The 24,847-nt window shown below is 42.1% G+C and overlaps 1 protein-coding gene across 2 annotated transcripts; it reads left to right on the top strand.

The window, feature by feature from the left end:
• The first annotated feature begins 50 nt into the window (after positions 1 to 50).
• On the top strand, positions 51 to 19,531 carry LOC101923171 (uncharacterized). 2 transcript variants are annotated; one of them, XM_055801448.1, is made up of 3 exons: positions 51 to 230; positions 9,642 to 9,716; positions 18,153 to 19,531. In XM_055801448.1, the coding sequence occupies exons 1-3, from the start codon at positions 205 to 207 to the stop codon at positions 18,421 to 18,423; spliced, it is 372 nt and encodes a 123-aa protein (XP_055657423.1). In that variant the 5' UTR covers positions 51 to 204; the 3' UTR covers positions 18,424 to 19,531. The 2 variants fall into 2 exon arrangements, with proteins under 2 accessions (XP_055657423.1, XP_055657424.1); XM_055801449.1 differs by having other exon boundaries at positions 97 to 230; positions 9,646 to 9,716.
• Positions 19,532 to 24,847: the final 5,316 nt, after the last annotated feature.

The following is a 24,847-nucleotide window of genomic DNA, read 5'->3' as shown; positions in this document are numbered from 1 at the left end:
GCCCCGGGGGGTGTGGCGGCAGCCCGCTTCGCACCGCCCCGGCTCCTCCCCGCCGGGGTCCTCGCCGTCCGTTGCGCCTGCCCCACTGCTCCGCCCCGCCTCGCCGCCGGGCCGCCAGCGGGGTATGGTGACGGCCTTCGCCTGAGGAGCCGGGCCCTAGCGGGAGGAGAGCGGGCGCCGGTCGCTCGTCTTCGTCGCGCCGCCATGGAGGAGGACCGGGAGCTGGAGAGGTGACGGGCGAGCGGTGGCGGGGGGTGTGTGGCTGAGTGACCCCGAGAGCTCACGGCCTCGGCGGGGCCTCTCCGCCGAACGGGGCCCCGGCATCGCCTCCTGCCCCGCGAGGCCCGGGCAGCGTCGGCCTGGGGCCGCCAGGAACGGGCCCCCTGGCTCTGCAGGGCCCTCCGCGGCGCCGGGGCCCAGCGCTAGCGCGGCCGTGCGCTCCGGAGCTGGCTGCGGCTGCGGGGCGTCCGCTCCCGGCGCCGGGCCTCAGCCCTCGGGCTCGCCGGGGCAGGAGGCGGCGGGGTCCTGGGTGGAGCGGAGGCCCCTGGGCCGGGCCCGGCCTCCGCCGCAGCAGCGCCGGGCGCGGTGAGCGTGCGGCCCCAGCGGTGTGCAGCCTGCAGCTGGCGTGCACGGTCGCTTCGGGACAGAACTTTGAAGCCCTTGCGGAGGCAGTTGCAATAGAAAATCTTCCCCCCGTGATGGGAATACTCCATTGTTACAAATAATAATAAAAAAAAAAAATCAACTACTCTTGTGGTGCATGTTGGTACCATTTAGAAACAAGGCTCAGAAGTCGTAGGCGGTTCATCTTTCATCAGTTACCATTTGGTACGTGGTAAAATTTTGTAAAAAATCAATTCCTACAAATTCCAGTTTTCAATGTTGGAGATGTGCCAGTTGTCTAATTGTTAAAAATGCCCTGTTCCTTGTATGGAATAATACAAAATGCTTGGCAGCTATTTTGTAAAAAAACTGCTTTCTACATGGTATTTCATTGGTATGAGAGGATTCATCTCACTGTACATACTGAGTGTTCCCAAGCAAACACTGAGGATTAAAATGCAGATGTCTATAATTGGATACTCAGTCACAGTAGACCTCTCTTAATTTTGCATTAAGAATAGACTTGAGTGTTTATATTGCGTTTTTTCCTGGTAATAATCCTACTTGTAGTTACTGGGATTTTTAGTTTTTAAATTTTTTGAGCTTATTTGTGAGTAACTGCACTTTTCTTAGGGCTGTTTAAAAACCTGTTGCAATGAAGTGATGGCCAGGAGCTTTCTGAACTGTTGTTCTCCTCATGGTTCTCTCCCTTAACTTTTAAGAAACCATTTGTGAGAGTGCTTGTAGAAAATAACTTGTTTCTGCTTGTATCCGGCAAGTGTTTTAAATGGGCTAAGAGCGTTAGCACTGGGGTGGTAGAAGAGCTAGAGAGCATAATGCTTTCTAAGAGGCCTTTAATTCTTGGTAAGCTACTTCTGCGCTCGGATCATCAGTTTAATAATTAAAGCTTCTTTCTGTATATGCATGAATGTTATTTTTGCTGGTGCCATTCCAAACTTAAACCTTTTTTGTTTGTAGCAAGTCAAAGCCATGTTACTGTTCTGCCATGCTGTCTTCTGGCTGCTCTTGCTGTGCTGGGGACTTGGGGTCCTCTGTGTGGTTCAGGGCATGGCCACTCACTCTTTGGCTATAGCTGCCTGCTCCACCGTCACCTTCTGATGTTCTCCTTAACAAGAACCAGATTCAAAGTTTTATCCTGCCTCATGGCTTCAATCTGAGTTAGGATTTGCTATTCCTTTTGTGTGGCAGCATGGTAGATAATGAGGATGAAGCTTAATTATTTATCGAGTGGTACACGGTAGTGTTTAGCTGTCCGATGTCTTCAGTCCATGCTACTGTTCATCTCATCTCCACACGTGTTTAATTGGCTCTGAACACATTTTAAGTACCATATAGTATACTTAATGATCATTGCTTTCTGCCCTGGATCCACCTATTATTAGTTACTTTTTCATACCTTTAGCTGTAATAACAGCTGGGTTCGCTAGAAGCACCCTGAATTCAGTTCATGCTGCATGCATTTAGATGTCATACTTGTGTGTTTCTTACTCTAAATACACTTCCCCATACAGTCTTCAAGAATATAATACAGACCTGTATTCTTTGTTTTACAGACATTACTTCTTAGTTTTGTATTCAACGACCTGTTGATCATACTTTTCTGTGAATAGTACAGCAGTGGTAGTGAAGGTTTCTAATTTTTAGGCTGTATAATATGGCTTTAGCATACAAATAACAGCATTTATGTTTTGTAGCTACAATAACAGCTTGAGATTTTTGTATGTGTGTTTTTTATTTAACTTACCACGGAGGAAAAAGGAGTGTAAGGAGGGGTCTCTTAATCTGGCTTGTTCTATTTCATCCTTACTGCCACATTTTCCTGCTATTATTTTTCAGCTTTACTGTGTCTGATTCTTGCTTGACATTGTATTTGTTTTCCTCACTTTTAATAGGAAGTGAATGCTTCCTAGAAAGCTGAATACCAACTCACAAGTTACCATGATGTTTAGTAATCTGGATTTTAAAACTCTAAAAACTGTAAATACCACAGGTATGTAAAATAGTAGTATTTGCTACATTCTACTGAACTCTTTCCTCTTCTCCATCTCACCCAGTAACCTTTGCTGGAAATAAGAACTGACATTTTTTCCTGTGAACTTGCTGGTACATCAGTGAAGACTCAGAGTCTTGAGATACAGTGTGATTCTAAGAAAATTCTAGGCTAAATTCTGTTAATATATATAATTAATGGTATTGCGAAGATGTGACCCAAGAATGAGAGGGAACAAAAATAATGTTACAGGTCATCTGCTAGGAACTGTTTAGTCTATTTCCCCACAAGCATGTGTATGTGCTTTTCCTAGTTTATTTCAACTAAATATCCACTGGGATATTACAGAGGTCACCATTTTCATCTACAGAGGTCACCATTTTCATCCCTATCTAAAAAAAAAAATCTTTCTTCCCCCTCTCCTTCCTAAATCGTCATCATGGTTCTCTGTGTTTGAAGCACAGAAAAGATGTCATTTCTCTGCGAATATAAAGGATGTGGCTTTGTTATACTGTGTATTATATGTCAAAATCCTTCCATAATTTGTCTTTCAACAGCTATAAATATTTCATAATATATGACCTTGGATACCATACCTTATTAGAAGTGCCTACCAAGCTTGTTTGGAGCATCATTTACTTGGGATTAAGTGTTTCCTGAGGAGATGCTGCTCTGAATCACAAGGAATGCTGTAATTCTGTAGTAAGAGGCCTGTAGTTGAGTTGAGAATCAATACTCTAATTTTGTTGCACAGGCATCCACATGACACTTTTTAACAAGTGAGCTTTGGGCCATGGAGAAATTAATTAATATTCTTACTGTTGTTTTTAATAGTTATAATTGAAGTGCCAGGATTCAGTATGCCATTCTTTCCCATATTCATGGAGGGAAAAAAAAAAAAAGTGGTCTGCAAACTAAAATTGGTATTTGAAATGGAGTGGTATGTTCACTACTCAGGCTGGTGAGAATATCAGCACAGAAATGTGCTGCAAATAGCACTCATGGGACTGACAAATAGAATATTTAAATAACTACGAAACCTGATCAACAAAGAATGAGAGCGTTCACATACCCAGTGTGGAGCATCTTTGCCTTTGAACAAATGTTAAGAAATTTGTGGCATGTTTGTGCCTTTTTTTTTTTTTCTTTGCTCTTAAATGTTGTGGCTTAGGCTTTGTTCTCAATGTTCCTTTTCATCAGTTTTCTTAGCAAGTGTGAGCAGATCAGACAAACCAGCTTGCAGGAGCCAATTGTAAATAACAGTGGCCTTCATTATTATTCCTTTATTGTAGAAGGCAGTATCTTCAGTCCTTTACTTGACTGAAGGTCTTGATATTAATTATTCAGATGTAATCAGAATACCAACATCCATTCTATTTCCAGTCCCATGCGTAGTTAAAAATAAGTTGTATAGTCTGCATAAAACTACTTCAAGAAAATTGATTTAAAAACTTGCTAATTTTTTTCCTGGGCTTGCAGCTTGCTGTCAGGAACTAGAGTCCCTCAGGAGGTAGGTTTAAGCGTGATTTTGGGGATCACAGTAGCCAAGCAGCCTGACCTTTGAGCTTGAATGGTAGTGGTATAGACTGCAAGGAGTTACTGATGCTATGAAGGTCTTTCACAAAGATGTTTGGTAAAGGAACCCCTTTGCTGACTCTGGGAGGTGTTGAATATGAACGCTGACCTCCTACTCCAGGTCTGTACACTTCAGTAGCTGATTGCATGCTATGAAGCAATGAAGTAGATATATTTTCATTGGAGCTCCCACCAGGATCTTTAATGAGATGATGGGGTGGGTGTAGATGGCAGACTTTATTAGGTTATGTGCCGAAAGCTCCCAGGCATGCCCGCGGTGGATTAAAGAGAGACCAAGGTGGATGGGGGAGCACAAGTAGTGCCTAGCCCTGGCTTTTTCCAGGCCAGTCCCAGGAGACACCAACCCATCAGAGGTCCATCTCTGCAAACCCAGAGGTGCAGGTGGCAACCCACAGCAAGGACTCAGAGGAATGAACATGTTCTCTGGGCCCCTCCTAGGGGTGGTCCCAGGAGACAGGCTCAGCCTGCAGGTGTGACACCCATCAGGATGAGTCAGTGCTGAGGAGTGCCTTTGAGACTTATTGTAGGTGTTGCTGCCTACTCATGTGGGATGCAGGAGAAAAGCATTGTGAGATTGCATAAGGCTTACTATGGGATGTGTAAGGGAGGAACAAAAGGTAGGGAAAGGAATAGATTCAGGTGACTTGGGGAGAAGCAAGTGTGGGGAAAATGGAAGAATAAGAGGATAAAAAGGTCTGGTCGTGTGTGAGAAGGCTGCTGGTTAGTACACTTGTCTGACCGTGCCCTGCACCTGTTCAGTGCAGTCTGTCCTGTCTTCCTGTTAAATTCCTTTCTAACTCTTTCTTGGGTGAGGGACTCGGTGTGAGGGGAGAGGGTGTACATCAGTGCTAGTGACTAGAGTCAAACCATGGGGTCGAGGGACCATGTGTCCATGGTGCCAGCAACTGGAACAAGTGTAGGTCTGGATCCCAGCCAGAGCTGGGACCCTGGGCTGGAGGGCTGGGAAGCAGGGACACTTCATGGAGTGAGTAAAAACCAAGTGTCAGACACTGGAGTGGGGACCTATTTATTTGTGCTGCGGTAGTGGAGCAAGTGTGGGCATGTTGGGGAATGTGTGGCTGCTAGTGAATATCCAGCTGAATCAGCTGGTGAGTGGGTGAATGAGGTGGGAGCTGGGAGGTGAGCCTGTATCTCTGAGAGTGAGCCCACGAGAGGAGCTAGCCTTTGGAGGCACTGAGGAGTCCTGGCTGGAGAGACTGCAGGGTCAGGGGTCTCCAAGGGCGAGACATGTGTGACCATGTGCGCCTGTGGGTTTCTACAGGCAAGACTACAGTGGGGTTGGGTGCTGGGGGACCTGGGAGTCCCAGCCAGCTCTGTGTGACGATCTGTACCAGCAATGGAATTGGGCTGGAATCTCAGAGGCTTCTGCACCTGGCCAGAGAGAAGAGTGGGATGAAGCTGTTGGTGTGAGTGCTCTGTGTGTCAGTGATCAGTGTGGCCAGTGGTGGGGGTGTGTGTGTGTGTCTGCTGGGAGTAGATTTTCAGCCTTGCTACTGGTTGGACCTGTGCATGGGGCTGTGGCTGCCTGGCTTCTCGGCTGTCAGATCCAGCATGATATGTTTTCTCCTAACAGAGTGGTCTATAATTACAAACATTGGGTGGTCTCTGTAATGACATGGTGCTTTGGTTGTCTGTAACTGTATCAGACATACCTCTTTATTACCAATTAGTCATTTTTCAGTCTGTCTGTTTGACCTTTTGGAAAAAATGATGAAGCTCTTGCCCTGAGTGAGGAATAGAAAATATCTCTGAGTTTGCCTGACTTGGAAGCCTTTAACGTTCTCCCTCTTTGGGCCCACGCATTTGTGATGCAAGTTGTTAGGATTTATGCAACGGGAGCTTTGCCTGTAACCTTGGAATATAAAGTCTAACCCCCAGAAATGTAAATAGGTCTTGGACCATACTCTTGAAGATAAAAGTATCACTGCTTATACCTTCATGTTACTGTAATTCTGCAGCTAAGCTTGATTGTTCAAAAAAGACTGGCACAGCAAGTTCTAAGTGGTGTTTCCTATAAAAGGTGCCAGAACGATGACAGTCGTCTTAAATGTGCCCATCCCTAATTCTCCCTCCTGTCAGTCCCCTGATGTTTGGGTGGTTCTCATGTGAAAGTTGCATACCGTGTTCCCTTTGCTCGTGCTGCTGTTCTTGGAGCTGAAGCTGGCAGCCACAGGGCTGTTTGTATTGTAACCAAGACATAAAAATGAAGAGAATGAGCAATGCGGAGTCCCAAGAGGCCTCTAAAAGCAAAAGTAAAAACCTTGTTTGCATAGCTTTTAAGCCTTTGGCTTACTTGTGTAGAGGATATAAGTTCAGTGAGTGGAAACGCATTATTTCAAAGGGGATCTGAGCATTTTTTTTAATTTGCCTGTGTGAATCGAAAGAGCTTTGCTAAGGTGCAGTTATTAAGAGTGATGTTGAAAGACCAGTATTAGGAAGTGGTGTTTGGTAAGAAAGGAAGGTGTCAACTTATAAGGCTACTAAGATGGGCACCATGTTAGTCTGATCTTTGATACAACTAAAGCAAAAAAAAAAAAAAAAAGTCTTAACTACCTCAGGGTTTATAGTTCGTACCTAAGTTAATAGAATTTGTGTCACCATATTTATTCTGATGTTTCCCCTAAAACTGAGTTGTAGCTGTTTAAAATACGTGTGTGTGCTTTATTAGTGCATTGTAGCTCAGACACTTTTGTTTATGATTTTAATTATAAAATAATGGCAGATTTTTATAATATAATAATAATGACAGGCTTTTAGTCTGCCTCCTGGTCAGGTTTCTCAAAACAGAATCACTGAGTTTGGTAACTGTGGTAAGTAAAATCAGACTACTCTTCTTTATTCTTTCTTCCCTCTCATCTGACACTGCTGTTTGAAGGCTCGGGACAGGCTTTTATAAAGGCCACATGTTTCTGCTGTCCTCACTATAAACTAGCTCAGGCTGCTCAGATAGCAAATTCTGGGTCTGGAGAAAAAAATATCTTCTTAATTAAAATAATAAAAAAAACCTCTAATGTCTGGAGACCTGTGTATGGAACATCTCCCATTCCATTTCCATGAATGTCTGTGGTATGACTGGATATGCAACATATCCTCACAGTCAGATGTGTGCTTAAAAAAGGATTTGAATTACCCTAAGCCCAGCTGCTACTGAGATCATACCTATAACCTTATATGAGAGAGAGATTTTGTGAGGAACTGTAAACCAATATTGCCATTAATAAACTACTGCACAGAGAAGCAGTGCTACAATTTTTTGATGCGTTTCTCGATTGTTGTTTCTGTGGAAGTCTTGGACGCTTTCCTTTGCAAAGCCCTTCGAATGCAAACTCTCAAATGAAAAAGTTATGACCTGTGGGTATTTGCATGTTTGTCTGGCACAGATCTCAGCTTTTGCTGCGTGGAATGGTTTCCCCTTGGAACAAAGGAATATATATATAAAAGTTGATCAAGGATTATTTGTAAGTTTGAGAACTCGTGACTAATTCTGGAGGCTCATTTAGCAATCTTTAGCTAATTGCTGGAAATTACTATAAAGTGGGGAAGTAGTTCCATGGGAGCTGATTAGTAAGTATAAAATATGAAAACTATATATAAGCAGAACTGCAGAGTAACTGTAGAAAGAGTAGCTGCACCTTGGTGTACATTACACTCGCATTCATTTAGCACCAATTCATTTTCTATTGCCAGGGTAAGCCAAAGCATTCCCAAAAGCAATACAGACAGAAGAAAAAACGTCTGTGTTTATAAAATGTGACCAGCCTATACTAATGAATGAACGAGTCCACAATCACAAATGTGAAGGGGAGCCAGTAAAGGCATATGTTAAGACCATAACAAACTGAAAGTTAGATCTGGACTGACAGATGTAGGTTGCTGTGTGACTGCATAACATTTTCTCATTAGCCACTGAAGGAAATTCTGAGCTGCTTATTTTTGTTCCCTGTTATGCACATGCAGTGTATGTGTTTAAACCTAAGGCTTCTGGTGTTTTCTATGTAGACTTTTAATAACCTAAATGGTAATAAACCACTCTGTTAGGTGTTTAGAGCCCAGCATTAACTTGTTAGATCTTCAGATGGACCCGCCATGTAAACCACTTTTCTTCTCAGACCTGCTTCTCTATTAGGTGATGACTCAGGACTTCTCTAGACTCAAATTTGACTTAACAAAACTAATACTCGGGCATTTTTTAATCTGTGGCAAAGCAGCAAAATCCTGCTGTGCTGATAATACCATAACAATGTGTTGGGACATGGCTTCCTTGAAGTTTGAGTTGAAGTCTGTTGACAGTTACCTTTTTTGCACAGTCTAACACACACTTGTACTGTCAAGGTGATGATCGTGTTTCTGATGTAGTCCAAACAACCAGCAGCCATTCTGGCACATTGTAGCTGGGAGAGCTAAACACTAAATACCCTTTGTATTACCTCTTACCTTCAGTCTTACCTGTGTCAGTGTTGTTAACACTTAGCTTCGTTTACTGGATATTATGGTCAGGTGTAGCTTTACTTTTCTGTCTTGCAGTTATTCATGGTTGACTTCTGTAGTTGCTTACAGTTAACTAACCAAATTGTTAGTTTGTGCGTTCAATTTATATAATAAATGGCTTACATTATCCATTCATTTGTTTTCACATTAATTTCGACCAGGAACTGTAGAGAAATTACTTAAGTGTTATTTGAGATGAAAATTAAATTGTAAAGAGAACTGAAAGACCGACATTGCAGGAGTTACCTATAATTAGCATAATTAACACTCTCCAGTGATGTCTTATGCGGGCACAGTTATTTAATTGCTTTAGTGTTAGTCTGGCCAGTTTGTTCTAGAAGATGCTGATAATGTAGAAGTTGGTCATTTTGGATGGCAGCAGATCATAGTCACAAAGATGAGCTCTTCCACCGTTCACACAAAGCTAGTACAGTTTGACAACTGGTAGTTGCAGTGATTTTACTGTCATCTGACTGCTTGCTATTTTACTGGTGGCAGTTAACTGTGCTCAAAATAGGTCTGCTGTGGTTGAGAGACTTTAGGAAGAACCTAAGTGAAGTGACAGCAGGGAAGAGCATTCCTAAGGTGAAATAACAGGGGCTGTGCTTTTTCAGTGTAGTACACCAGTTTCACACACTTTATTTCTAGTGTTCAATTAGTGTTGCAATTTTTGTATTTGTAGTTGTACAAATATTGCATTTGTAACAGCTTTGATTGTTTTTAATATGTCAAAATGTTTCTTTAAAGCTTGGTGCATAGGGATCTGAACTATCTTATTAAGAAAGTCAAGGTGATTTTGGTAGCCTCTTTATTGCTTAATTCATTACAGTGAGGAAGCTTTCCGCTTAATACACATAAGTGCATAAGGTGACCAGTTCTTGTGTTCTGCAAGCAGTAACTTTTTACTTTTCCTCATATTTAGGAAGGCTGTGGAAGAGTTACTTAAAGAGGCAAAACGTGGGAGAACCAGAGCTGAAACAATGGGAGCTATGGGTTGGTAAGTTGTGCCAAGAGGAAATGAATGCTATGACTGATGCCTACATAAATTTTACATTTAATGTGTGACGGAAGTCTCTACCTTTTAATTTGCTTCATGTTTAAATAATTTGTCTTCATCTAGGTATGAATTTGTCTGGGAAAAAAATTGAGTCCAGATAAGAAAGAAGTTCAAGTAAATTCTGCCTGCATGAAATTTCTTGACTGAATGCATTTGAAGTCAAAGCAATTGGAACACTGGGAGTAGCTTCTGTAGTAGTATTGCCTTATAATAGATGGAATTGCTAAGTTTGAATTGGAACCTCGTGAGTCTTTAAAATACGGGGTAGCTTCAGTGTGCATGTAGTTACATACAGGCCATGTGTTACTGGGTTAGAATCTGTTTAAGTAAAAAGAATTCATAGCCTGAAAAAGCAACCTAAACCCTTAAAACAATAAAAATAATCAATGATCTAGTAGAGAATCCATGTGTAAACTGCAGCCAAAAATGAACTCGGAGTATAATCCCATTTTGGAAGGAGGTATTTTTAAATACTAAAAAACCTGTTAAAACCCAGGGGCTAATTTGTATAGCAAGTGGGAAAAGAATCACTGTATTTAAATCTTAAGTGAAATACAATATTAATTCTTCAAAGCAGTATTTCAGTTTTTACAGCTAGATTATCATGGAATGTAATGCATGTAATTGTAATTAAAGAAGTAATAACGTGCTGAGAAGAGTCATTCATCTAAAACAGCATATATGACTTTGATAAGAAGCTATTGGATCTAGGGATATTCACCCTAATAGCGCACCAGTTGACTGCATTAAACTCATTTGTAGATAAGGTTTGGCTTCCTCCACCAACAGTAGTGAAAGATAAGCCTGCACTGTTAATGAAGTCCTCAGCTGATTTTTGGGCTGTGTTTTTGTATCTCTGAAGAGATTAACTGTTTTCAGCAAGATGGTATTTTAATTATTTATGGTTTTGAAACAAATTTGGGGGTTTTTGAATATTTTACCCAGTATTTCTGCTAGGGATGCACTTTATACCCTTTATGTTAAAATAGTTAAATTGGTTTAATCCCCTAGAGTGGTTATAACTATACTAATAGAGCATGCTTTTGCCTTGTCAGTGTCCCAAATGGCCAGGTAAACCAGTGCAGATAATTAGTACCGTGAAGTGTTGCATGCATCCAGTTACTGTGAATTTGCAAGTTAATTCCAGGTATGGAGACTAAATATTTCAGTTGGGAGATAACCGAGGGTCCCTGTGCAACTTTGCTGCTGCTTGTGCAGTCTGGAATACCTGCCAGGAATGTGTATGCTTTTCTACTCCTGGCCCTGGCTACTTATTCCTTTCTGTAAAAGAGTAGTGGTCCTGCTCGGCTGGCTGTGATGATGGCTCAGGGTAACATGCAGTTTGCTAAAGCATGCCCAAGACCTGCCAAAGCAAGGGATACCCAAGGGTGACCTGTTCTTCAGAACAGCTACAGATTCCATTAAAGTGAAATAGTGTCTGGCTAGGCAGACACTTTAACCTCTGTGTTAAAGGTGTAGGAGGAGAGGATTGTCAAGAAGGCTTCAGGAAGAGGAAGACTTGTTGACATAGGGATTGGCATGGCGATATCCTGAATTGAGACTGTTGAAGTAAGGATGCTTTCAGCTGCAGAGGAACATGAGAATAGCAATACTGGGTCAGACAGAGGATCCGTCTCTGCAGTGCCCTGTCTCCATCAGCGGCCGGTACCCAGTGCTTAGGAAATGGAGCAAGAAAAGTACAAGAAAGTAGCAGTACTTCCTCAAGGTACTATCCCAGCTTCGGGCAGTCTGCAGCTCAGGATATCCTGCACTCAGAAGATTTTTATTTTTTTTTTATATGATGCTTCTCCAGGGATTTTTCCCTCTCTGAATTTATCCTTAGAGAGACTGGTAGTAATCCCATTGGTCACAAATCTGCTGCCTTAGAGTTTGGCATAGGCTAGTGTATAGCTGATGTAAGTGGCTGTAAGGAAGGTGTAAAGCCCCCCATAGGCAGACTCCCAGTAAGGCCTCGGTGTTTAGTTCTGCAAGTGCAAGAAACAGAGCACCAGCTGGAAGCTGCCACTGCTCTTTTCCTTTTAATATTTTTCATGCCCCATTGTGCTGTTCTGGTCCTTTTGAACTGGCCCAGCAACTAGGTATTGCATATATGCATGGGAGATGAGATAACCAGTAAGATATTTGGAAGGAAACTTAACTGTGCTCAGCTGAGTATCACACTTCAGCAAAATGCCACCAGATGTAACTGATGTTTCAGTAAATCCTGAAGGGCTTTAGAGATTAGATCCAGGACTGACATGTAACCTTGCAACTCTAAACTACTTGAGAGGAAGGTTACTGCTGCTCTGAGCTCTGTGGACAGCAATTGAAATGAGCAGAAGAGTTAGTTCGTGAAAATGTATGTTAATAGACCAAATCCAGGAGAGCATAACTGGTAGAAGCAAAGAGACAAGGTCATCACCAACTTGTCTAAAAGCACAGTCTTAACAGGTAAAACGCAAAACCTTCCTTCCTTGCCAAACTCAAAATGCTTACAGGTTTGTTTCATGAGGACTCAGCCCTTTGTCAGAGGAGTCCTGGAGAAGAGATGCACAAACCCTGGAGACATCTAGTGTAAGGCCATCAATCCTGCATGGGCACTGCATAGTTGAAGCAACTCGGCCTATGAAGAAAAGATTTGTTCTGCCATCTGTCTTTGGGTAAGGAGAAGCAGAGGCTGCTGCTGCTTGTACTTCTCTGATTACAGTTTATGTTGCTCTCCAGCAGCTGTTAAATTCTGGGAAATACATTTCTGGAGTCAGTGGCATTTGACAGGAATTGGTTAAAGGGAGGTGTGTGGGGGAGGTGGCATTCCCAGAGGGGGGGAACTATTGTGCATACCTTTACAAAGGAGTAGTGTCTCCTGGTGGGTGTTGATGGCAGCAAAGCTTTAGCCAGCAAGCCTCTGAACACTTGTTTTCGACTGCTTTCAGGTTCAAGCCACTGCTGTGTTGCTCTCCGGAGTGATTAGTTCTCCATAGCTCAAGTACACTGTTTGAAGAAGTTCCCCAAGCACCCCTGCCTAAATTTTTGCTGTCTCCTTGTATGAGATGGATAATCAGCTGCTGTTTGAGCCTAAATTGCAAGCATCCAAGCTAGCATCGATGACAGCTACAGAAAAAATGTAGAAAGCAGTCATCCTTTAGCCTACCGTCTGATACAAAGACTTAGCCTTGAAATACGGGACAGTGTCACTAGTAGGTATTTCTTCCGGTTTTGGAATGTTTTGCCAGTGTTACATTGTCTTACAAGCTTGCTGTGGATGGCATGGGTGGGTGCTGCAACCTGTAGGGGTTAGATGCTAGTAGGAGAAAGGCCTGTCCCAGGCAGGGAGGCTGGTGGTGGTATCAGGCAAGAGTTTATGCAGGAAGAGAAATTACCTGAGACTCTAGACATGGAGCAACTGTCAGTGTTGCCAGTGGGGCTGCATGAGCCATTAGTTGGTTAAGAGTCAGCTTGCTGGCCTCCACACTCAGGACTGCGCAGATTGACACTATCTAGGTCCAGGGCAAATTAATCCAAGAAATACTGGATATTCGTATTTGTAGATCTCTCATTATTGGCTTGAGTATTGACTTGTGCCTTGGATGTCCTCAAGATTCTTGTTCTCAGCACTGCAGTATTTCTAGTTCCTGCAGTGCTCCTTTTGTATGTACTCTATAGTGATTCTTGTTGGGAGTCTCCAACATCATTATGATACCACATGATGTAGATCCTGCTGACCATGTATCTGGTTTAAGCATTAGTAGAGCTAATCAGAAGTAAGAAAATGTGTGAGGGAAGGGGAAGAGAGGATCTTCTTCTGAAGGTGTCTTAATCCTGGAAATGTTGAGCAAAAGAGCAGAATCTCTGGCTGAATCACAGTCATGCTGCTGTGATGCTCAAACTTTTGAGATAGGATATCAGAACAGCTGTCTAGAAGTTAATATTTGAAGGGCCAGCTGGATTCAGGATGGTAAGTTGTGGACAAATAGTGTACAAACACTTGAAATGGTTAGATAAATTTATCCTAGATTCATCAGAGAGTATTGGATACAGATGGATTAATGTTGTAGAATATTTGGGGTTTTCCATCGTGTGTTTAGATAAAATCAACCTATAAGCTCGGCTTTCCTGAAGTGGTTTTTTTGGTCCTATGTACATAATTCATAAGCTTCCTTATAGCACTGGAGTTATGTCCTGTTTTAAGGGGTTGTTGTGCTTTAATTGAGAAAGGCAGTTACAATGCCATACAAGCTACTGTGTGGAAAAGTTCTAGAGACTGACTTTGTTTTCACTGGCATATAGGTCTGATCTTCAAAGACGATGGTAGCAAGTGCGCTAAGGCTGAACTGATTGTAATCTTCCCTGCTTACTTGAAAAGCTTACCTAAAATATGATATGGAAACTGGGATTTTTTGGGATAGTTTTTTCAGCACTGCCTCATAAGAGTAGATGAAATTGCAAAAAGAAGATACATTTTGAAAGCATGAAATTATTTTTAATCCTATTGCTTGTAAAGCAATCCTAAAATTGCTTTCATTCCTATAGATAGCTTTCTGTTCAATACCAAATCTGTTGAGAGTATTGCAGAATATAAAATAATGAAGATGAAACTGAAGCGTTTGAGGGCACTGAACTGCGAAATGCTGTATTGCATCTTGTCTCTGAATGAATGGGTGTTGCATGACTGTGCAGAAACACTGCAGTGTGATTCCCCTACACCTCTTCCATTTGAATGGGAAGAGGAGGAGAAACAGGGTACAAAGAGAGATTGCAAAGTAAATACGTTAAAATCTTGTAATAGGAGCACAGGTTCCCATCCGGCATCCTGCCAGCTGTATCTAGCTGCCAAGACCATAGTCCTCCCAGGTGTCCTCTTTTGTGAGTTCCCTTGTGAAAGGATAACGGCTTAGATTAGTTGGTTTGGCAAAACAACCTCTAGCTGCCTTTTTCCTCCCCCCCTCCCCCTTCAGTCACTCTTCTGTTAAATACTGTATTTTCCATGGCGTTTTGGAAGTGGTAGGAATGTACTTGTAAGTTCATCCGTAATGAATTTTATTTCCTGGAAAGATGTGATTTACTCTGTATACTGAGGCTTACTGTGCCAAGCTTGTTTGGTATGTCCAGTTACTCAGCAGAGGAGAAAAGACTGTGGTGCATGGCACTGTATTCTTGTGTCTTAAATGGTGTCAGCATGTTTAGCTGTTAAGAACTTGTATGGTACACTTCTGTGCTGAACCGCACTGCTACACATGATGACAGGTATTGACTGGAAATTCTGTTATTGCACAGATACTGGCTTAAAATGTCAAAAGTAGAGTTAAGATACTACCTGTGTTCACAATAATGGATTTCATCTTTTTTTACTTGCTCAACATGTGCTGTTGACTCTTCGTCATTGCATAGTGGAGAGATTTTGGGGGGTGGGGGACTTATCTGTGGTGGGAGACAAGGTTCTGTGGGTAAGAATAGCTTGGTTTAGCTTACTGGAGCACGCAAAGCAAAAAGCAAACTCTTACATTGAATGAATACATTGCTGCAGAAGTGGAGTCCATTTTGTAGACAAGACTGCTCTAGAATTGCAGGTTGCTTGCTTGCTTTGGTCATGACAGCAGCCGTGCTTCAGGCATGCTTCAGTTTGGAACTGTAATGTTCTTTTAACATTTTTGTCTGTTTGTTTTTAAAGAAGAACATTTAAAATCTGTTCTGTGGCACTGTTTACTAGTCAGCGGTATTGCATTCCACCTTGCCTAGGCTGAGCTTGCCTCCCAGCCCTTCCGAACTTAAATTGAGGGCAAAGCAGTCATTGAACTGAGCGTTGCAGGATCAGATGTACAGCGAGCCCAAGAGTTGTCTTTGGGGAGATCGATTTTCTCACCACTAGAAATGCTTTCAAAGGTATCAGTGGATTAATACAGATCACTTGTAATCTTCACAGTTCCACATATACCATGGATATATTTAAACATTATGGGCTTGTGTGTATGCGTGTGTAACGTAGCACGTGCCATACATCTAATTTTCTTTAAGACTTAAAGGTAGAATTTGTTTTGTTGAAGTCTGAGGTCAATGAAACTAAGGAGTACTGTTTCTCTTCAGTGATGTAACTTACTGCTGCTCTGTGAGAGGCCAGTGGCTCGTTTTTATCAGTGTATAATGGTGAACTAAAGGTGTCTCTTAGCTGACTCTGAAGCCCTGCATTTCTCGTAAGTTTTCATTCTTAGTATAGCTCAGGCAGCACTTATAGTGCCAAAAAGAAATAAAAACTTCATCAGGGTAAATTTATTTAGGGCAAATTGTCTCATTCTTGTGTCATATATATTAGTGCTTAATCCAATGCATTACCTTGTAAGAAAAAGCAAGAGGAAAGAGACAAATGCGAAATAGTTTTTGCCTGGATTGCGGCCTAGAGAAAGCTGCCCTCCTTGGTATGAAATGTTGAGGTTTCACAGTTTCATGCTGGCATAAGATAAACAGAGGACTTGAATGTTGGCTGTTCTGTACTATGTCTTGACTGTAACCTGTGCTATGGCGTGTTCAGCACCATGTTCATAAGTGATGTAGCTTGAAGTAGAAACCCTATTCTAGTGACATATGTTAGTTTTGTATTTTTACTTGGTAATACAAGTAATGGATAAATACTGTCTCCCTAATAACTCTAAAACTAGCTATGGTGTAGAAATGTGTCGAGAAATACCTAGCAGAAATAAAACAGTGTGGCTGTTTAATGTATATGTCAAAAATTGCTATCATAAGTTCTTTGAGGATTTAGGTTAAGAACAATTTCCAGTGATGTTTAGCAGGCAGACCTAAAGTAAAACACAGAATCAGAGTATCACAGAATGGTCAAGCTTGGAAGGGACCTCTGGAGATCATCTAGTCCAACCCCCTGCTAGAGCAGGTTCTCCTAAAGCAGGTTGCACAGAGTCACATCTAGGTGAGTTTTAATGTCTCCAGAGAAGGAGAGTCCACAGCCTCTCTGGGCAGCCTCTTCCAGTGCTCTGTCACCCTTAAAGCAAAGTTCTTCCTCATATACAGGTAGAACTTCCCGTGTTCCAGTTTGTGCCCGTTGCCCCTTGCCCTGTCACTGGGCACCACTGAAAAGAGCCTGGCCCCATCCTCCTGACACTCGCCCTCAAGATATTGGCAGACATTGATAAGGTCCCCTCTCAGTCTTCACTTCTCCAGGGTAAACAGGCTGCCCAGCTCTCTCCGCCTGTCCTCATCAGAGAGATGCTCCAGTCCCTTCATCATCTTTGCAACTTTTTGTAAGACAATGGTAAATGCCATGTCCAGTTAAAAGTCCTGAAGTATGATAAATAATCAGACATAGGGTCTTCATTGCAATTTCCTTCTTGTTCTGATACATCTGATTATTCAGAGGTGTCAAAGGTTTTTAAATGCTCAGGGTATAGTTTCTACACTTACACAAAATATTCAAGTAAAATAGATACCTTAACGTTGTGTTGTTAGGATTCATTGACTCCATAGTTGATTCAGTTAAGTGGCACTGTGATCTCTTTAACAGCTCTGCTTTTTTTCAGAGTAATTCCATAACTTCTCCATTATCATGCAAACTGAAAAATGTTGTGAAGGCAAACACCAGGATGGCTCTCACTATAAACAAAGTCTTCAGAGTGATTTCTGCAGAAATATACTTAAATTTGTTTTTTCTCCTTCCATTCTTTGAGATGATAAATAGGGAATAAGTAGACTATAGCTGATATCAATGAGATCAATGAAATGTACAGTACTTGTTTACTAAAACTAGCTCATAAGTTATGTGCAGAAATGTTAAGCTGCAAGAGGAGAAAGTCGGAAACAATGCAAAAGAGTTGAATAAGTATGCTTTCTGTTCAAAAAAAAGAAATAAAATGTTTTGTTTGGTGGTTGCCAGATACAAGTTAAAATTGGTATGCTCGTGTATGTGTTTTATCACTACAGCTGTTTGGGTTCTTCATGCAAATCTATTTTCTACTTTCTGACTATCTCAGTTTGTTGGGTAATGCTGACTTTAGTAGATTATTATCTTATAAAACATTCTGATTTGACCTAGAATATGTTACTAAATATTTGATTCCTGAATACTGAAGTTAAGAACTGCCAGCCTTAAAATACAGTCATCCTCTGCTTCTGCCTGCACGCACTACCTTGTGAAAATCATGTGGATTTTCACTGTGTTGAAGTAGAATAATTTTCATCCTATCAAGAGTAATATAAAAGGAGAATAGAGACAACCTTGAGCATATCTTTCTGTACTGAGAGTTTACACTAGGTGGCATGCAAGGAAAGCCAAAAGCACAAACCTGTCTTAAAATTATTGAAGTTAAAACAGCAGACTTGTTTCAGGATGTTTTTATCTTGTCTTTTGATCACTTTTAAATGTCTTTACAGGTTGAAATGTCCTCTTGCTGGTACAAATAAAAGATTTCTTCTTAATACCATCAAAAACACGTTACCGTCTCAAAAAGAACAAGACCAAGAATGTGAGGAAAAGGAGGACAATAAGGAGCCTGAGCCAAACAAAAGCAGGAAAGAAGAAAAACCAAAGAAACACAGAATTCACCCATATACACCCAGCTTTCAGTCCAGACGTAGAGTCAGCTACTCTCCTCCAAGGCACCGAAACAGGAACCAGCACACAAAGGATAAGCATGAAAAGTGATCAAGCAAACGATGGGGAGAGGAGAGTGCCGAATACATGGTGTTACAAGCTGGGAATGTCATTACGAATCGGACTGCAGGGATTGTCTCGCTTTTTCAGGAAAAGGTGCTGTTCAAAACTGAATTTTGAACAGTTGCGTGTGTGAAAAGTAACCTTGAGGTAGCTTTAGAAAACTGTTCTTTGGGATCTTTAAGAGAAAAGCAAAGTGCAGCATAAGTCTTTCAGCTGTTTTAGAACAGACGTTCCTTTCCCTTTGCTTCATTCCTCTCTCCCCTTTTGACTAAGCTTAGGGTCTTAGTGATGGAGTGTGATACACGTGTCACTGTCCGATACAACTCATTTAGTCATGTCACTCCTTTGGAAATAAATTTAAATTAAGCAGAAATCTATTTATTGTGTAAAGTTGGAAGAACTTCTTTGCTGCTAACTGATAAAGAAGTTTTGCGTGTTTGAGTTAGTTTAGTTACAGAATCTAGAAGAAGGGAAAGCTGGTCAGTGCCTGACCAAGCACACGCATTTTGTATAGGGTATAAGAATTTGCTTTCTTTAGTATAAAAAGAACAAATTTAAAATGGGCAGTGCTGGTTTTGCTTTCCAGGAGGGACTACCAGGAAAGACTGATTTTGCTTGTTATTGTATATTCACAAACCTGTCATAGATAATAATAAACTTTACCCCTAAAAAGCCATAACTGCAATAATTGTCTCTGTTTAGACTTCCCTCTGGAAGGAAGTAGTTTGAACAGTCTGTTGTCATGGTGCTTTCAAAACAAACCTTGAAGACAAAATTACCTGTCCACTGCTAGAAAGTTACCAAGTAAGTGTGTAATACTAGAAATACAGAGGTGATGCTTCAGTACAGTAAATACAGCCAAATGCTCACTCTCCAAGCCTGTGTGACAGTTCTGTAGTGGTACAGTTCTTAAACATGTGACTTGGGGCACACGAGATGCACGTAGTAATGTTCAACATCTCACTTGTGTTTGCGTTACGGTAACAAACTTCTGTGTGAAATATTTTGTACGTCGGTATTCTCAAAAACTAGTTGTTTTGAACATAGGTTTCCGTTTTTAAGTGTGTTGACAATAAATCAAAAATGCTCATTCGAAGCGCTTTGTGGAATTAATGCTTTTAATGGGTTTTTTAACTGAAACGGGCCTCTAAGGGAAAGGAGCATCAGGGCCCCGTGGTCCTTCGGTGTTGTGTCAGGGCAAGAGTGCCACCTATAGGCTAATCTATACCTTGTCTTGCTGTACTTACCTGCCTGTCTTGGAAAGAGCGTGTTAGCTAGGGGATGGGGAGACCAAAGTGGAGATCTGCTGTGGCTGAATTGTGATGCGTGAGCTGGGAATTACTCTTCTGAGTAATGGGTAGTTAAACTGGTGTTGAGTCCAGCGGTGGCTGCCAGGGTCAGTGTATCAAACAAAGTAGGATACTTCCACGTTACCACTGAGGAGCTGTGGCCAGTTTCTCTATTTCCTATCAGGAACCGTAACACTAGAACTCCCAGCCTTTCAGAAAATTTCCAACAATTTAAGTGGCATCGGTTGAAAAGTAGTATCTTTGGAGAACGTAGGGCTATCTTTGGTTTAAGTAAACATATGCTATTTGCAGTCTATTTTGCTGGACATTGGTTGTGTTCTAATAATCCTTTTCAGAAGGGCAGCTCTTCTAATACCAGCTGGGCTCTACTGCAGCAACAGTGCTGAAAGGATGTGGCTTTGCAGCAGAGAATTCATCTCACTGTTGGTCAGGTTTGGGACCAGAGATGTTCCACAGAACAAATCTCCATGAATTATTGCTGGTCTGGCTTGTGGTGATAATACGGTGTCCTGAGAGTTTGCCACACGCAGGCCTTCAAACACCCCTTTAGGATGAGTGCTGTTGTTGGTTCTACGTTAATTTAAGCCAGGCTTTCAGGTGGGGAAAGTGATTAGAGTGTGCTTTCAAAATTGACTTGGATTGTTGATGGGGAGTGCTTCTGTACTAGAAGTGCTCAGCTAGAGGATCTGATATGGCCTAAACCAGATAGCTGAAGAAAGCCTGTCTTCATCAGTGGTGATAGGTTCAGGTCTAATTCCACTTTTTACTTACTAAAGCACATACGGGAATTACTAATCTTTCATTGGTTCATTCCATGTTTTAGTGCTGTCTTTCATAAGTGTACATAATAAAAATCGCTGCTGCTTGTTAACTGTTCTTAAGGCAAATTTTCACCTGCTGATCACTTTTTTAGTAAGTAATAATTAAATAAATAATGGGGTGCATAAGGCCAGGTTTGTATTGTGTCTGCAGTTGCTTGTATTGTGCAGCACCAGCATCATGTCTGTAAGGTGTCCCTGAACCTTAAAGCTTGAACGTGACTGTTCAAAATGTGGTATTAACTGCTGTAACTCCAAACACTTGCTACTCGTGAAAGTGCCTAGTCCTTAAAATAAATAAATACATAACGAAATAAGTAGTGTGTCCTTGGTCTCAGCTTCCTGTAGTCGTGCATTGCAGCCTAGTTGCTCAAAGGAGAGGGGAGTGCACCTTATGTTTAATGTTGCTACAGTGAGAACTTTGAAGGTGTTCATTGTGTATCTGAGCTACTAATGTTGTCTTTGTTTAGATTCAGTGCATGTTGTGCAGATAACAAAGTTTATTCAGGCTATTCTCTTGCCATAGCCAGAAGAACTTCTTAATTAAATTTTATTATGTTGAACAGAAGCCTCCAAAATGTTCATTTTCATCAACCTGAGACTGAATGTAGGTCATAAAACAATGTGAAAGAAGAGGAGAAAACATTTTATGAATCGGCTTTATGAAATACTTCTATTAATTTTGCCTGTCAGGGAGATAGTAATGTGCAGTTCTTACATTCATTGTATGGCCTCTTCTCTATTGTAAATCCAGTTTGAATTATTTACAATGAATCATGGACATCTAAGAAAAGCACAACAGATTTCACTTATAACGTGACTTAAAGGCAAAAATAAATCCTGTTTTTTAGACTGATCCAGTCTAAAACAGAAGTTTCTTGAGGTGCAGTTGTAAGAGCGTTCCTTAGTGATTATGAAATTTCTACAGAAAACTAGTTAACAAAGGAGATGTAAATGTTTGTAGATCAATGGAATAATGTAGCAGGAGGGGGTTGCTTTTCCTGCACAAACAGAACTGGTTTTTGTCTTGTGGCTGCAAGTTGATCACCAAGAAGCCTGTTTCCTCTCCTGCCCTATTGGAGCTCTCATTAATAATTATGTGTTTTCAGTTAATTAAACTGGAACAACACAAAAGTGGACTTGCTTGGATAAGTAGCAAGAAAACATATTTCAATTGTGTTTGGAGAAGGATTTTATTCATTCTTATCAGTGGAGTCACTGATCCACCAAATCTTTATTCATGTGAGTGATCTTTGCACTTGCAAATAATCCTGTTGTAGCTCACTATCTATGAATGAAACTCTTGTCTGCATTAATATACACTCTTTGTTTCAGTGACTGTCAATAGGAAATAATCAAGAGTAAATGTTAAAAAGGGGCATAGCTCCAATTTAAAAAAAAAATAAAATAAAAATTTTGCAAACTATATATACATTCACAAACTTATTTCCAGGTGCAATAGTCTTAAGACAGAAAAAACCTCAAATACTTTTATGCCAAAAATTTAACAGCCTCTCAAAGTCTGAAATGAACACTCTGGATGTATCTTCCTTATTTATTTTACATTGGTTCAGTATTGCTTAGACTCTAAATTTACCAAATACCGTTTTAGGAACTCTCAGGCCATTAGCCCCCACCTTATAAAATGGTTGTAAAAGCCTGCATCTGCAGTGAATCTCAAAACATTGAATCTCTATCTGTACACGACAAAAATAAACCTTTTTTTTAAAGGAAAGCAAGAAGCATATGGTATTTTTACACAAAACTGCTGTTCATACAATAGTCACTGCTACACAAAACAATGAGCCTTGCGTTATGGCTGGATTGTTGAGTGTCCTGGTTTCAGCTGGGAGAGTTAATTTTCTTCTTAGTAGCTAGTACAGTGCTGTGTTTTGGCTCTGATGTGAGAACAAAGTTGATAGGACACTGATGTTTGTAGTTGTTGCTGGGTGATGTTTGTACTAAGTCAAGGACTTTTCAGTTCCTTGGGTCCTGCCAGCGAGAGGGCTAGAGGGGCACGGGAAACCGGAGGGGACACAGCCAGGACAGGTGACCTGAACTGGCCAAAGGGATATTCCATACCATGGGATGTCATGCTGAGTATATAAGCTGGGGGAAGAAGAAGGAAGGTGGGGACATCTGGCATTATGGTGTTTGTCTTCCCAAGTAACCATTATGCATCCTGGAGATGGCCGGACACCTGCCTGCCCGTGGGAAGTGGGGAATGGATTCCTTGCTTTGCTTTGCTTGCGTGCGCGGCTTCTGCTTTACCTATTAAATTGTTCTTATCTCAACCCCTGAGTTTTACATTCCTTTCCGATCCTTCTTCCCATCCCTCGGGGTGGGGGGGAGTGAGCAAGCGGCTGCGTGGTGCTTGGTTACTGGCTGGGGTTAAACCACGGCATTGAGCCGAATGGTTTAGGCTAAGGAACAGTGTGAGTTCTGCACAGTTCTCCTGAGAGCATCCCCTGTCTGTTATATTGCAGTCGCACAGGGCTAACTGCACAGATGTGTGGGAAGTGGCGTGGTGCCCTGGGGCGGGGTATAGTCCCCTGCCATCTTGGGGTAGGTCTCTGGAGTTCAGTTCCACATCTACAACTTCCCTGTAGGATCTTTGGCAGGTTTTCTCATTGCATTGGATACATCTGTACCATAAAGAGTAGGTTTTGTGTGGTCATAAGCACTGTAAGGCTGTTTCTCACCCACCTTTTGTCCTCTTGGCTACTCTGCAGGTGGCCGTCAGCTTCTCAGGGTGGCTGCATTTGACGAGGGCCCGTGGGCTTGTGCAGCCCTGTGGCCTCCAGACCCTGGGGGCACTGCTGTCGCGAGCCTTGACTGTGGATGTGGGCAAGCCATGGCCACCACGGCTTTGGCAGTGAACGCGGCAGAATCTGGGCTTACTTGCTTCTCTATAAATAGAGATTTGCGATGTAGGAATACACAGAAGATCGATACATAGGGATACTTTGAGAAAATCACATCACAGCCTCGCGTTGATAAAACCTCAGGCACCGTGTATCGCCTGTGAAGCACCGTTGTGCTCTGGAGAATGGCATGACAGACTCATGTTCTGCCCTCTCACTGTCATTGCAAGCTGGAACATGGTCACAGAAAGAGCATTACAAGGATATGACACTACAGTCACAAAGGCAAAAATCAAAACTGTCAGAAATTGAAGGCAATGGCATCTTTAACGCGGTGGGTGAGAAAAGGCTGTCTAGACCACAGTAGAAAACCAGTGTAACTGAGGAGTTAATTGGACTCTTTTAAGTCTGAAAGTAGAACCCAGAGAGCCAACAGAGACTCTTGCTAGCGAGCAGAAAGGACACCCTGCTGCTCTGGGCCACCCTCCCACCCACACTGGTTCAGCTTTTTGTGGGGGGAGCCGTGGCCACCCCATCACGCCCAGTGCATGTTCCCTTGGGTGGCAGATGCAGCACAGTGAGGGTCTTCCTTGGCCTCCCACCGATCCTGACCCATCTTAAGTCTGTGCTGAGATGGCAAAAATTCTTAATATTTGTCAGCTTTAAGGCTAAAGGCACAAGTCCTGGAACTTGGTGGAGTTGACTCTGACGTGTCACAAGCATACAGTAATTAACATAATAAAAAGTAACACATAGTACTGTAGCTACTTAATCATTGATCCTTTTACACTGTACGTTTAGCAGTTTCAGTAAAGCTCACCTAGTGGAGGTCCTTCCTTGCTTTGTGCCTGCGTGGTTGCAGCTCCAGCAGGTTGACTACCACGAGGCTCCAGCTTGGGGGCATTCAATTCCGTCATGGAAGATCTGGAAGAGGAACATGAACACAGGACCATGGTATGAAAGGGAGAATGCAGGGATGTGGCCTGGTGTTTCCTTGGGCAGTTGGCATGGTCTCGCTTCTCCCTCCGGCCGAGCAGGAGCACACACATTCACCTCCAGCCAGGCATGTCCCTGGTCCTCTGCTCGCCATGAAACCCATGGCCCAGCCAAGCTGCCTGTGCTTTCCTGGGGCACACAGACAGGAATGGAGAAAGTGCAGAAATTGCTACAGGAGCAATATTACACACAGCTTAATATCAGTTGTGTAAATACAGCCAAAGTCTGTGTTTGGGAAGCGTGGGTGGGCATTCTGCTTGAGGCTCTGTGTCCTCTGAATTCTCCAGCTTTTCCTGGAAGGGAGCTGCCTGTGTCTTTTAAAACATCCTATGAGGGATGAAAGTTTGCCCAGCACTAGTCATTCAAAACATCTGAGAGAAAATATGCTAGGAAGCAGTTAATCCATCAGCAACAGCAACGACAG

The sequence above is a fragment of the Falco peregrinus genome, chromosome 4 (genome assembly GCF_023634155.1).
Source record: "Falco peregrinus isolate bFalPer1 chromosome 4, bFalPer1.pri, whole genome shotgun sequence".
NCBI lineage: Eukaryota > Metazoa > Chordata > Aves > Falconiformes > Falconidae > Falco > Falco peregrinus.
Note: the sequence above shows the minus strand (reverse complement) of the source record. Positions and strands in the feature narration are given on the sequence as shown.